The sequence below is a fragment of the Budorcas taxicolor genome, chromosome 6 (genome assembly GCF_023091745.1).
Source record: "Budorcas taxicolor isolate Tak-1 chromosome 6, Takin1.1, whole genome shotgun sequence".
In the NCBI taxonomy this organism is placed as follows: domain Eukaryota; kingdom Metazoa; phylum Chordata; class Mammalia; order Artiodactyla; family Bovidae; genus Budorcas; species Budorcas taxicolor.
Window position 1 is genome coordinate 66,865,453 of NC_068915.1, and position 14,570 is coordinate 66,880,022.

Consider the following 14,570-nt stretch of genomic DNA (forward strand, 5'->3'; position numbering starts at 1 on the left):
ACTATATTTCAGTTAGAAGAGAATTGCTGTCTGTGAAGAAATTGGACAGGAGAAAAATATTATTTCTATTTCCAATAAGCTTCAAATGAAATTTAGCTTACTTAAATTATCAATGTAGATAACAATCAGAAAAACAAATTAGACATCATAACTGTTTTCATATCAACATAGACTTATTACAGACATTTCAAAGTATAATGTATGCTCATCCATGTTATAAAATTACAGTTATTGACCTAGGCTAGATATCATTATTTAATGTGTTAAAAAATAAATACATGTATTACTATATTATGAATTTATATTTATATTTTGATAATTAGATTTTCATAAGATTGTTTTTCTTTATGATTATGTTTGGTATGCTGTAAGCATCAAAAAATTATCTGAGAATGCAACTATAAGCTTGACCAGATTGTCAAAGGAGTCCCTGGCACAAAAATGTTAAGAAGCTCTGCTGCAGAGTATCACTGCTTTTCCAGAGAATATGTCATGAACAGCAAGAATTCAGGTACCCTAAATCAGTATCTCACAAGTTGAAGAACTGTACAGGCTTTTTCACAGAAAGAAAGTTATGCAGGTATACATAAAAATTAAGTATAAACCCTTTTATACCTATAGATCTAACATGTAATAAAGTCAATATATATAAATTAAATAGAAATGAAACTACAAAACTAGTAAGATTTAAGTTAATTACATTAATGAATTAATGTTAACAGTGCTCTGCTAAAGGAGAAGGCGATGGCACCCCACTCCAGTACTCTTGCCTGGAAAATCCCATGGACAGAGGAGCCTGGTGGGCTGCAGTCTATGGGATCGTGAAGAGTCGGACACGACTGAGTGACTTCATTTTCAGTTTTCACTTTCATGCATTGGAGAAGAATATGGCAACCTACTCCAGTGTTCTTGCCTGGAGAATCCCAGGGACGGGGGAGTCTGGTGGGCTGCCATTTATGGGGTCGCACAGTCGGACACGACTGAAGCAACTTAGCAGCAGCAGCAATAGCTCTGCTAAAACACTATGAATATGGTGCTAACTCCTAAAGCATAAGTTCTCCTGTATTTAGGAAGCTTATGCTACCATGTATCCCCACTGAGTAAGTCAGTTTTCCTCTATTTTAACTGCCACAAAGACATCCTTTGTACAACATGCCAGTGTATACTTTAGTTCCGCCATTGAGAAGACTCTCAAACCTGCCTCTGTTCCTTTCTTAATGGCTGGACAAATGTCTAAGAAATAAAGCTTAGCAGAAACTTTATCATAAATAGAAACTCAAATACAAGCACCAAAATTTCATATCAGTACTTGTTATAAGACAGTTATCCAGGTTATCAAGAATAGGTGTACATTAACTACTTTTTATCATTGAAATAGAAGGCTACATTTAAGAAATTCTTATAGAGAATTCTTTGATCCCCCAGAAAACATATGAGGTTCCTCAGGCCCCAGGTAGAGAAATACGTCCAAGAAACAACAGAAGAATGATAAGCCATTGACCCATCCACATTTACATATAAGCACAGATTCCCCCTCCAAACTGCACAATAACCTACAGTCAGTAATCTATAGAGACGGGTACCTGACTCTTAGGACAGCAAAAATGACCTCCAACGAATATAAAGAAGACATCCAGGATTCCACTCTGGCAGGATTAGAAAATGTCAAGGGAAAAGGAGAAGGGACTTTATGTGATTTCAGATGTCTAATTAGACACCCCCCTCCCCTTATTACCCATTTGGATAGCTTCCTGATACAGTCATCCAAGTATAATTTCAGATCTTGCTCTGATTCTCTTAGCTTCATATTCTTGCAGAACTCACTTTCAAGCTAATACTGTATTAAAAACAGAAAACTCTAAGAAAGAATAAGCTTAAGGTTTTTGATTGGTGTATAAACTTTCTGCACTCAGCAAATTCAGAGTGCGTGTTTAGGGCGTTTTGGTACAGAGTTATCAGTGTTAATAAATCACTGTTGTTTCACTGTCATGATCCAAGTCATTTTATCTTCAGAAGAGAGACTATATAGTTCATTGAAGAGAAAAATATGTATATAAGGTGAATGTCACTGTTAGGAGAATGGTTGAAATAAATTATGGTGTAATGCCAGTACAGAATGTCATTCAATCATTGTAATAATGAATTAGAGCTAAATCACTGTCTTGGAGATACTTACATCAAATATTCTTTTTTTAAAAAGTTATTTTATTTGGCTGTGCTGGGTCTTTGTTGCTGCACTGGGGCTACCCTCTAGTTGTGGTGCACAGGCTTCTCATTGTGGCAGCTTCTCTTATTGTGAAGAATGGGCTCTAGAGCATGGGCTCAGCAGTTGCGGTGCACAGGCTTAGCGCCACTGTGGCATGTGGAACCTTTCTAGACCAGGGATCAAACCTGTGTCCCCTGCATTGGCAGAGAGAGTCTTAACCCCTGGACCACTAGGGAAGTCCTACATGAAGTATTCTTGAGTGAGAAAAACATTATATATAAAATTGTATGTAATAAATGTGACCTCATTTTCTGAAAAACAAAAATGAGTTAGACTTAAAAAATATTCACAACCTAAAAGTTGAAAGCTATGTTTTATTTGGCAGGAATTTTTAGGACTTCAAGCCCAGGAGGTAACATCTCAAGTAACTCTAATAGAACTGCTCTGACGAGGTGAGGAGGTGAAGAAGCATGAAAGTGTTAGCTGCTCAGTCATGTCCGACTCAGCATTATATAGGAGTTTTCCAACAAAGAGCAGGTAGTCTAAATGTCAAAAGATTATTGTTAATTAAAGAAAACCAGATGTCTAGTTAAGGAATTTAGTGCTTTTCTATGTATGAGAAAATGCAAGAGTCTGGGCTCACTGAAATCATTTCTTTCACATGCACCTCACCTATATGGTATCCTGTGTTTTCACATCCTGTGTTTCCTCAGGGCTCACTGTATGGAGTGGCTACAGTCTCATAGTTGCTAGGTGGCAGGTATTCATTCCTTCCTGAGTTCCTTCAGGGCTCACCAACTCACCATGGGTGGTGGCTGCAATCACTGATGACAGTGACATCCTTTGTTTACTGATATGGCAGGAAATATTCCATTTCTCAAGACAGAAACAATCCGGTGTATATGTTATTCTGTATACACATTTAGGTATATATGTTTATATGACTGTATGAGCATAGAGAAAACCACAAAATCATATACACTAGGGTAACATGGGCTAACTGTGGGCAGAAATAGGGTAATATGATGCCAAAGGAAGAAGAAATGAAGTGATTTATTCAAAAAAGGGGAAGAAGAAAATCTTCCATTTTAAAATAATATATAATGTGATCATACTTATTCATCATAAAAAGAAGAAAAATTAACTGTCAGTGTTGGAGGAAATGCAAAAGAAGCAATAGAGTAGATAAGGAAGATAAAAGCAGGGTTGGGAAACACTTCCAGAACGGCACAGTAAGATCCTCCAAAAATCTGTTTCTCCATAAAAGCAATAAAAACACTGGGAAAAATGTCAATAATCATATTTTCCAGAACTTTGGAATTTAACTAAAGGTCTGCCTTAATTAGAGGAACATTTGTTTCAAGAAAAATGGTGGAATCACAGTGAGAACCAAGAACTTCGTAGCATTTCAACTTGCCCTATTCACATCACCCTCTCCTCAGGTCCACAGAAGCCTTGAAAACCAACAGCTTCTCAACCCTGGTAACTATGAAAACCAGCAAACTAGAAGGAAATGGAGGGGGAAGAATGAGTTTGAAGCTCCCCAAAAGCTGTCTCCAGAGAACTGTCACCATTCAACTTGTCTAGAAGCTCCCTGAAAAGGATTCATGCTCAGGACTTGTCTTTATTTGACTTAACTCAGAGCTTTCTCTTCACAAACATTTCTATTCCCAGGGTACTTGTTGAAAACAATCTATGGTAATTGTTTAACATCATAGTTACCTTCAGCAAGGATACCTGTTAGAAATAAGAGATTGACCAAAATACTTCAAAGGAAAAACTAGGGAATGAGATGTTTGAAGGGGCCTTTGAAAAGCTCTGACGTATTCCCTGGAAAACTAGAAGGCCAGGGCTGTGCCCATATCCAGGAAAAATATGAGAAATCAGTCACAAAACCACATATTTATTTCATGATGCCCTTTAAATGAAATATTCAGAACAGGCATATCTATAGAGACAAAAAGTAGATTAATTTTGGATACAGGCTGAGGAAGAGGAGAAATGGGCAATAATGGATACAGCATCTCTTTTTGCAGTGATGAAAATATTCTAAAATTAGGTGGTGGTGGTAGTTGCACAAATCTGTGAATACATTTTTAAAATATGCAGTTATTAGGAATTCCCTGGCAGTCCAGTGATTAGGACTCAGTACTCTCACTGCCATGGCCCAGATTCAGTCCCTCATTGGAGAACCAAGATTCCACAAGCCAATTGACATGGGAAAAAAAAAAAAAAAAACCTGATTTATATATAGTAGAGGTCAAATTTTATGGTATGTGGATTGTATCTCAAAAAAGCTTTTTTTCTAAGTGAATGAGAAGTATGATGATTTTTCACCTGATACAGAAGATTTAGGAGCAGGTAAGAGTGGGCTTCCCTGGTGGTGCTAGTGGTAAAGAACCCGCCTGCCAATGCGGGAGACATAAGAGATACAGGTTCAATCCCTGGGTTGGGAAGATCCCCTGGAGGAGGAAAGATACTCCAGTATCTTTGCTTGGAGAATCCCATGGACAGAGGCGCCTAGCGGGCTACAGTCTATGGGATTACAAAAAGTCAGACACGTCTGAAGTGACAGCGCACACACAACAAAAAGTTCACTAAGAGAACAAAATACGCTTTCAGCACATTAGCCCACTCTTGTCGCTAATTCCTGATTAGAGCTTATAGGTTATTTTATTTTATGCTGTATTACTTTTAACCCAAATGCTTTTGGTTGGTAAAAGAGTTTTCCCTTTCCTTAAAACTCAATATATCCTGCTTAAATATTTATAAGGATATTAATATTTATATTAAATTATTTAAATCTTATATATGTAAGAAGAAAAGATGAAAATAAAAATCCACATACAGAACGCAATCTAGAAAAATCCCTTGCTGAAATATAGCATGAAAGATAACTGTGGGCCTTTTACCTTTCTATATTAAAACTGATTTTCAAAACGCAACTGATGAAACTCCAAATGTAACAGATGTCACACAAAGCCTATTTCATATTTACAAAGCCCAACTCTGCCGCATAGTGTAACATAGGAGGTATGCTGGTTAAATTTTACAAACTGCAGTACTCTATGCTTTGGTATAATACTAAGGACCCCTAAAAGAAAATGTCTTTAGGAAAGGCTATTTCCTGGTACTTTTTCAGGAGTTCTCCCCTTGTTTTTCTACCCAGGATATTGGATAGGACAGAATGTCTTGCCACTGTATTTTTGGACTGAAGTAGACTCAAATAGCTTTTACATGTGCCACAAATTTAAAAGGACTTTTAATTAGAGGATAATTCTTTAAAGGAATAAAAGGAAATTCTCTACTATGTGTTAATAGAGATACACAGCATTAAATGATACTTTAGGTAAAACTGACTAAACAGATACCAAATACAGAAGGGTGATTAGGCATTACCAATAAAAGTAATCAGGAATTAAATTTTTGAAGTGACTGTAGTTTATTTATTCATTCAAAAAATAGTTTATTGAGCACAGGCAATAAAGCAGTAAACAAAGCAGATTATTTCTCTACTCTCCTAGAGCTTAAAATTTGCTCAGAAATGCTCCTGCTATTGCAAAGAAAGCAGTGAAATTAAATAACGAAGCATGATATTCTTGAAAGAACACTGGTCCAGGAGCCCCAAGATCTGAATCCCAATTCCATGGTTACTGACTTGTAAACAAGTGACACTGGATACGTCAACTTGATTTCCCTAAGCCTCAATTTCATACCTTGAAAAACGGTGTATATATCGGTCCTGTATACCTTATTAATTATAAGGGCCACAGAGAGATAAACAAGGTCCTATTGTATAGCACAGGGAACTACGTTCAATACCCTTATGGTAAACCATAATAGAAAAGAACATGGAAAAGTATGTATATGTATGTATAACTGAATTACTTTGCTGTACAGCAGAAATTAACACATTGTAAATCAATTATACTTCAATAAAATTTTTTAAAAAAATAACCGCAGAGAAAATATTCAAACATGCCCCCAAAACTGTCCAAAGCTCAATACTCACAGGCTAGCAATATTATTGAAATGCATGATAAACTGTCAAATCCCTTACGGTAAATAATTTTAGTTAATATAGACAGTCTATTGAGAGTCTTTATGATCAGACAGTAAAGCTCAAGGCTAACAATCAAATACATTTAAGAACACAGAATGACACATATTCAAAGGTGTTGACCTTTCTCCAATTAAGCATTTTAATTTCACCTGGATTTCCTTTACATGTCAATTATGTTCATATTCTCAAGCAATGTTCCAGCCATAGGACAAGAAAATGAGTCAAACAGACTCCCATCAGATTTCCAAACTGAGTGACAAGGACGAGACTATATATTTCTTTACTCTTCAGGGTATGTGTTTGTCACCTCTATTTGAATGTTAACAATGATGGAACTTTCAAAATACCAGTTACTATAATTGCAACCACATTAACTGGACTGAATTTTTGCTTAAATTACTTCTGTCCTTCTGTTGAAAACCACAGTACTAGGAATAATGAGGTGTTTAAGTCATGACCAAAATATTCAAAATTTTAAAATTAAACTCATGAGAAAAATACAATTTACCTGGCATAATTTGGGTTTGCAGTATTACTGTCAGGTAATGAATATGAATCTGTAGGAATCACTGGTGAACACAAAGCATAGGAAACAGTTAACTTCTATTGGTGCTCTGTAGAATCCAAATATTCTGACTCTTTGGGGTTAGAGAAACAGAATAATCCTGCTTTTCTTCAGATGCTGGCAAACTTATACTGTGATAGCTTAACAGTCAGTTTAATCCTTCCCTTCCTGGCTCAGAATGAAAATAAATACTCTTTCCTAGACCCAAGATATGATTCTCCCCTGGAGGTTTTAATGAAAGAGGTAGTAACAAACAGGAAAGTGATCAGGGATGAATGGGTTTTATCAATCACACAACATTGTTTTAGGAGGCAGAAAGTAAGAATCAAGACCATTGCAGAGAACCTTTTACCAGTGACTGAGCTCTGATTATGATGTATGAGTACTGACTGGGTCATTTCCATACTAATCCCCTCCCACTAGCATTCTAGAAGTTTAGGAACTTTCCTGAAAGAACTAGAGAGGGACAGAGTTACATTCCAGAGCATATCATCTGCCACCATCTCAGACCCAACTCCACACTTTCTGTCTTCCCTCTCTCTCCCAGCTCTTTCTCTGGAATAACTGACAAATACCTCCATCTGTCCTCAAATAGAAGTTCTGCACATGCCATTTTCCTCAAGGTATGATTATTCATCAGTCAATAAGTAAAATAAATCTCACAGCTTAGAAAACATGGAAACAAGAAAGAACATATAGACAACCTGGAAAACAGATGAGGGGATAACCCTCAAATTCCTCGGCATTCTATCACAGAACCGTGTGCCTGGTTTTCTCACTATAAGCATCTCTGTCGCAGACATTTTCACCATGTAACTGACTGACTGTATGGCAATTTTGCAATGAAAGATAAACTAATGGTTGACAATTTGGGGCCTGACAGTTTGCTTTCAACGAAGTGAAATGTGTTAGCATTTCTTTCAGCTAGAGATGATATTGATAGCTTTACTGAGCTGAGAGAAGACAATGATTTGCTTCAAGATGGTTTCTTATTTTGAAACACACTACACTGGAGGAGAAGGAGGCTGAGGACCTCAGTGGCGCAGAGTTGAACCCACATTTTCCATAGAACTTCAGAAAGTCTATCAACAAACATGTGACAATATGCCAAGAACATACAACACTGTAGAAGACTGTCACAATGCAATACAGAACTCAGTTACAAATACACATCCTAGGATTTGGAGACTGATGCCTCTCTTAATGAAGGGACAAATTTTAGCAAAGAAGGAAAAGCCTAAGGCCAAGTGAAGAGAAATGATCATGCAAAAAAAAAAAAAAATAGTGTATAAAAATATTACAAACAGAAGACTTTGAAGACCAGGTACAACTCACAAAATCAGTTATTTGTGCTGCATCACCATGAATCTACACATATTTCAAACGTATTCAAAATTTTTTTATTTAGCCATGAAGTTTTTAAAATCTTGTTAATTTGTTTCATTAAATCTTTTCAAATGTCCTTTATTTTTCATTATCTTTTATGACAAAATTAACTTACAACCAATTAATTAGGAGGCAGAAATGTTTGTAGCAAAGACGTCTAAGGCAAAGATGCTGACAGTGAAAATACCTAGAACCATAGAACTGGGCTACCTGCCATGAGGTACCAATAACAAAATAAGTAACTTAATTTACTTATTAATTTAACCATCTCAACATAAGTAACCTAAAACTTTAAGGCAGAGGCACAAGCATTCAGAGGTGACAAAATCAACACCATTATACTAATTCAAGCAGCATAGATTTTTATGCTTCACAAACATTGAATGGCACTGGTACATTTTTATTTCTTGCTTCTGTCCCCTATCTGGATGGCTGAACTGATGGTATTTCATGTTTAGAAAGAGGACACTCAGCTATGCTTGCCAGATAAGGGAGCAGAGCTTTTCCTGTTTGACCAGTAAGGGACTGTGAATTAACAGCATCAGTCACCATGCTTCAAAAATCTACCTGTGGATTCCACAGACGTTAAAGGGCCCAGGCATTCAACACCTTCAGACTTACTTGTGTTCCTGTGATTCTGGTCTCCTGAGAGAGAAGCATCCATAGTCCAGGCGGGAATGTGTTGGGTGGGATGGGCAGCAGACGTCACAGTGCTCTCGTCATTATGAATTGTATTAAGAATAACATCAGACACGTGGACTTTACTATCAGTGACCAAAGGTTCACTCCCATTTGATTTAAAATAGGCCTTTTTTAATGTTCCTGAAAGATCAAAAAAAGATATTTTAAGACATTATTCAGTTCAGTTCAGTCTCAGTCGTGTCCGACTCTGCGACCCCATGAATCGCAGCACGCCAGGTCTCCCTGTCCATCACCAACTCCTGGAGTTCACTCAGACTCACATCCATCGAGTCCGTGATGCCATCCAGCCATCTCATCCTCAGTCGTCCCTTTCTCCTCCTGCCCCCAATCCCTCCCAGCATCAGAGTCTTTTCCAATGAGTCAGCTCTTCCCATGAGGTGGCCAAAGTATTGGAGTTTCAGCTTTAGCATCATTCCTTCCAAAGAAATCCCAGGGTTGATCTCCTTCAGAATAGACTGGTTGGATCTCCTTGCTGTCCAAGGGACTCTCAAGAGTCTTCTCCAACACCACAGTTCAAAAGCATCAATTCTTCGGTGCTCAGCTTTCTTCACAGTCCAACTCTCACATCCATACATGACCACTGGAAAAACCATAGCCTTGACTAGACAGACCTTAGTCGGCATTATTAGAAGTATTTATTTAAAAAAAAAATTAGGAAAACTCTAGAGCTGCCCTCTTGGGCAAGCAAAGAGAAAGATGATGGCCAGCAAATCCACCCACATCATTGGGACAAGCATAATCTCTTCTACCATAAATCACATAACCCTGTGAGGAGACTATTGCTTCTCAAGAGCTAAAGGTTTAGAAACTAGAGTCTCCACCCAGGTTTCCTAGTGCCCACCTCACCTGGGACTCGCCACAAATAAAACATGGGGAACTTAGTGTTTCCTTCCTGCTATCATGGTGTTTCAATTTCACACATCATTTTATGCTACTCTGTACCCAGCACCGGAGAAGGCAATGGCACCCCACTCCAGTACTCTTGCCTGGAAAATCACATGGACAGAGGAGCCTGGTGGGCTGCAGTCCATGGGGTCGCTAAGAGTCGGACACGACTGAGCGACTTCACTTTCACTTTTCACTTTCATGCATTGGAGAAGGAAATGGCAACCCACTCCAGTGTTCTTGCCTGGAGAATCCCAGGGACGGGGGAGCCTGGTGGGCTGCTGTCTGTGGGGTCGCACAGAGTTGGACACGACTGAAGTGACTTAGCAGCTTAGCAGTACCCAGCACACAGCTCTCCATCTCTACCTGCCACAGAGGACAAGAGCACCAGCATACCTCCAGCCTTCTGTGTCTCCACATTTGACACTAGCTTTCAATGAACTACACACAGTAAATACTAAAAATAAGAGGACTCAAAATTTGCCAAGACTTATTGAAATCCAAAAAATAACTGCAATTCCAACAAAACTAAAAGAAACTAAGTCATCCTTGTCTTTGACCAGAAGCTACAAAACATGATTAGAAGAAACAGGCATTAAAGTAAGATTATCAACTGGTCACTTTCTCAAGGTATTTATTCATGAGCAAAACAAAGAGCCTAACCTAAGATTGTTGGGAATCCTCTAGCATTGGCTTTAGGCAGAGAATCTGAAAACTTTGAAAGAGATCATGTATTTTTAACGTAGTCAAAATAGACAACAGAGTGTTTCCAGAATACAGCACTCTGATTGAGTATACCACTAAAATAAATGAATGTGATATTGATCCATTATACTAATACCCAAGGGATTTTTTTTTTTTCAAAAGCATTTACAGTGAATGCTCTAACTGGCTCTCACTTTTCTAAACAGCTCATGGACCATTAAAAATAAAAGAAATATAAATAAAATGTTTAATATCAGTCTATGGAAAAAATTTCTCTACATGTGCTTGACACTTGGAAAACATTAACTTAAATCAAAATAGAAAAGCAGCTGTTTTCTAGCTAACTAAGGTCAACAGTTTCATCTGCCAAAGGACTCTAAATAAAACAGTGGAGTGTAAAAGCTAAATCATGACCATGTGGTGCAGGTAACACACTCCCCAAACTGTGATTACGAGTAAATATTAAATGCAGTAGGTGAAAGAAAAGACTTCATTTAATTGATTTTGATTTTCAAAGTGATTTAGAATTTACTGTAAATCAAAATGTATACAATAGACTTGATCACTATAAAATATGTATTACATTCATGCAAAAAAAGTTACTAATTAATTAGATACAATTTTATTTCTAATTTACTAGTTTGCTCTCTTCTTTACTAATTTTGGCATAAAGAGATGTTATTGCACATAACTTTTCATTTCCACTAATGCGGCTGTAATGAATATATAAGGTCCATAAAGTCAATTTACTTATTGCACTAACCCTATGATCAGTATCCATCTTTGTTAACACAGTTTGAACACATGCCAGTTCCTCAGTCATATCCTTGTGTGATGCATTTAAATCGGGTTCCTTATCATGCGAAATACTTCAACAGTTGTTCTTACCATTTTGTTTGTAATGACTGGCTTTATTAATCATCTATAAGTTTTTCACTTAGCAACAGTATTGAAAGTGTTAATAACATGTTTACTCTAAAATATTCTGTAAACACTGACTTGGAGAAGGCAATGACACCCCACTCCAGTACTCTTGCCTGGAAAATCCCAGGGACGGAGGAGCCTGGTAGGCAGCAGTCCATGAGGTCGTTAGGAATCGAACACGACTGAGCGACTTCCCTTTCACTTTTCACTTTCATGCATTGGAGCAGGAAATGGCAACCCACTCCAGTGTTCTTGCCTGGAGAATCCCAGGGATGGGGGAGCCTGGTGGGCTGCTGTCTCTGGGGTCGCACAGAGTTAGACACAACTGACGCAACTTAGCAGCAGCAGTAGCAGCAAACACTGACTCTTTCAGGAAACACTGACTTGAATAATAACTTTCAAAAAAAAAAAGGCAGATTCCTGGCTCTTAAACTCTCTACATCAAAGCAAGTTGACAGAAAAAAAAGATAACACATGATATATGGTAGTAGCTGCAGCTAATGTCCTTAAACTATATTTTTGAGAGAAAGACAACAGATAGAGACAACAAACCTAAAGGACCTGTCTTTAAAAGCCTGAACTCACTAGACAATATTTTCAAGCATCTCTGGAAACTAACTCTCAACTCACAGTTGGCCCTCTATTATGCATTTTTTTTCAAAGCACAGAAAACAGAATTCAATAAGACTAAACACTCTCAAGCTACACCATGATGAGCTATAAAAATGCTATGAGTTATTAGTCTGGAGTAGAGTGTTCATTCATCAAGTGTTGCCACATACTTCTCCACATTCTTATTTTTATAGTGCTGTGGTTAAAAGTATAGGTTCTAAAGCCTGACCACCTGAGTTTAAATCCCATCACTAGTACTCACCAGCCCTGAAACTCTGGGCAAAGTCTCAACTGATGCAAAATAAGGAAAGTAACAGCATTTCCCCTCAGTGGGCTGTATTAGTCAATACACACTTGGAACAGTTCCTGGCACACAGTAAGTTCTCAGTAACTGTTAGTCATTACTGCACAGTAATAGTAATAAAAGTAAAATAGTCTTTTTTTGGGCTATAAGTGAAAGTTGCTCAGTCGAGTCCAACTCTTTGTGACCCCATGGACTATATAGTCCATGCAATTCTCTAGGCCAGGATACTGGAGGGGGTAAGCCTTCCCTTCAGGGGATCTTCCCAACCTAGGGATCAAACCCAGGTCTCCTACACTGTAGGCAGATTCTTTACCAACTGAGCCACAAGGGAAGCCCAAGCATACTGGAGTGACTAGCCTATCGCTTCTCCAGCAGATCTTCCCAACCCAGGAATCAAATCAGAGACTCCTGCATTGCAGGCGGATTCTTTACCAACTGACAAATTAGGGAAGCCCCCTTAGGGCTATAAGGTACTTAAAAATAAATGCCAATTTCCTTTTGCTTTAAATATATCCCAGCATAATAAAATGGCTAAGGAAATTTTCAAAACCCTATTTTAGGATAAAATAACCCTATTTTAGAACAAAATAACTGTGGCCCTTTCATGCTAAGTTGTTAATAGAAGGCCACACTGTATCAGGGTTGTATGTTGCAAAAGTGTTTCAGCTATAACACAGTTCTATTTAACAATGTTTAGGAGCATTTAGAGAGAAGGTAATGGCGCCCCACTCCAGTACTCTTGCCTGGAAAATCCCATGGACGGAGGAGCCTGGTAGGCTGCAGTCCATGGGGTCGCTAAGAGTCGGACACGACTGAGTGACTTCACTTTCACTTTTCACTTTCACGCATTAGAGAAGGAAACGGCAACCCACTCCATTGTTCTCGCCTGGAAAATCCCAGGGACGGGGGAGCCTGGTGGGCTGCTGTCTATGGGGTGGCACAGAGTCGGACACGACTGAAGCGACTTAGCAATAGCAACAGGAGCATTCAGACGCTCAGTCATGTCCGAATCTTTGCAACCCCATGGACTATAGCCTGCCATACTCCTCTGTCCATGGGATTCTCCAGGCAAGAATAGGGGAGTGGATTGCCATTTCCTCCTCCAGGGGATCTTTAGGACTCAGGGATCAAACCTGCATCTCCTGTACTGGCAGTGGATTCTTTACCACTAAGCCACCTGGGAAGCACAATGTTTAAGAAATGGTCTGCAATTCCAATAGTAAAAACCAAGCGTTACTGATCACTTATCGAAACATCTAGTAGACTGAGCACTGTGGCAGCCAAAATAATGCTCCCCCAGAGATGTCCACATCCCAAGTCCCAGAACATGGGCATAGGTTACTTTCACACTCCTTACCTGATGAAAGGGGTTGCAAATGTAAGTTATGGAGTCTGAGATGGAGAAATTATCCTAGACTATCAAGGTGAAGGTACTCACTGGGTCCTTATAAACAGAAGAAGGTAAGAAAGTGCAGGTCAGAGCTATAACAGTGTGAGAAAGACTCAATGAGCCATTGCTCATTTTGAAGATGGCAAGGGGGCCACAAACCAAGGAATGTAGGAAGACTCTAGAAGCTGGAAAAGGCAGAAAACAGACTGGTTCCCGGAGTCGCCTACCAACACCTTAATTTTAACCCCATGAGGCCTATTTTGTACTTCTGACCTCTATAACTCTAAGCTACTACATTTGTGTTATGTTAAGCTTCATTACAGCATTAATATTACAGTAGCAATGCAAAGCTAATACAGTGTTCTTGCCTGGAGAATCCCAGGGACAGGGGAGCCTGGTGGGCTGCCGTCTATGGGGTCGCACAGAGTCGGACACGACTGAAGCGACTTAGCAGCAGCAGCAGCAGCAGCAGACTAAGTATCTTTACTAGTTAGACTTCCAACAATCCTATGATAACTAGTCTTTACTAGTTAGACTTCAAACAACCCTCTATAACTCTAAGCTACGACGTTTGTTATTTTAAGCTTCATTACAGCATTAATACTACAGCAGCAATACAAAACTAATATAAGCACTAGACTAAGTATCTTTACTAGTTAGACTTCCAACCATACTATGACTATGCTATAATTAACCCTTCTTGATGAAGTTTCAGAGAGAAGGAAACTGAAGCTTACATTAACTTAGCCCAAGAATTGAGTTGGGATAAGATATATACCCATAATCAGATAGTCACACATGCTTTTCACTTTGGACAAGGTACACAAG

At 38.5% G+C, this 14,570-nt stretch overlaps 1 protein-coding gene across 1 annotated transcript in view; it reads right to left on the reverse strand.

Moving 5' to 3' along the window:
* The window catches only part of CORIN (corin, serine peptidase), a 304,969-nt gene that overhangs the window by 213,034 nt on the left and 77,365 nt on the right, over positions 1 to 14,570 (reverse strand). The window contains 1 exon segment of the mRNA XM_052642198.1: positions 8,842 to 9,042. Coding sequence (XP_052498158.1) covers positions 8,842 to 9,042 — 201 coding nt within the window.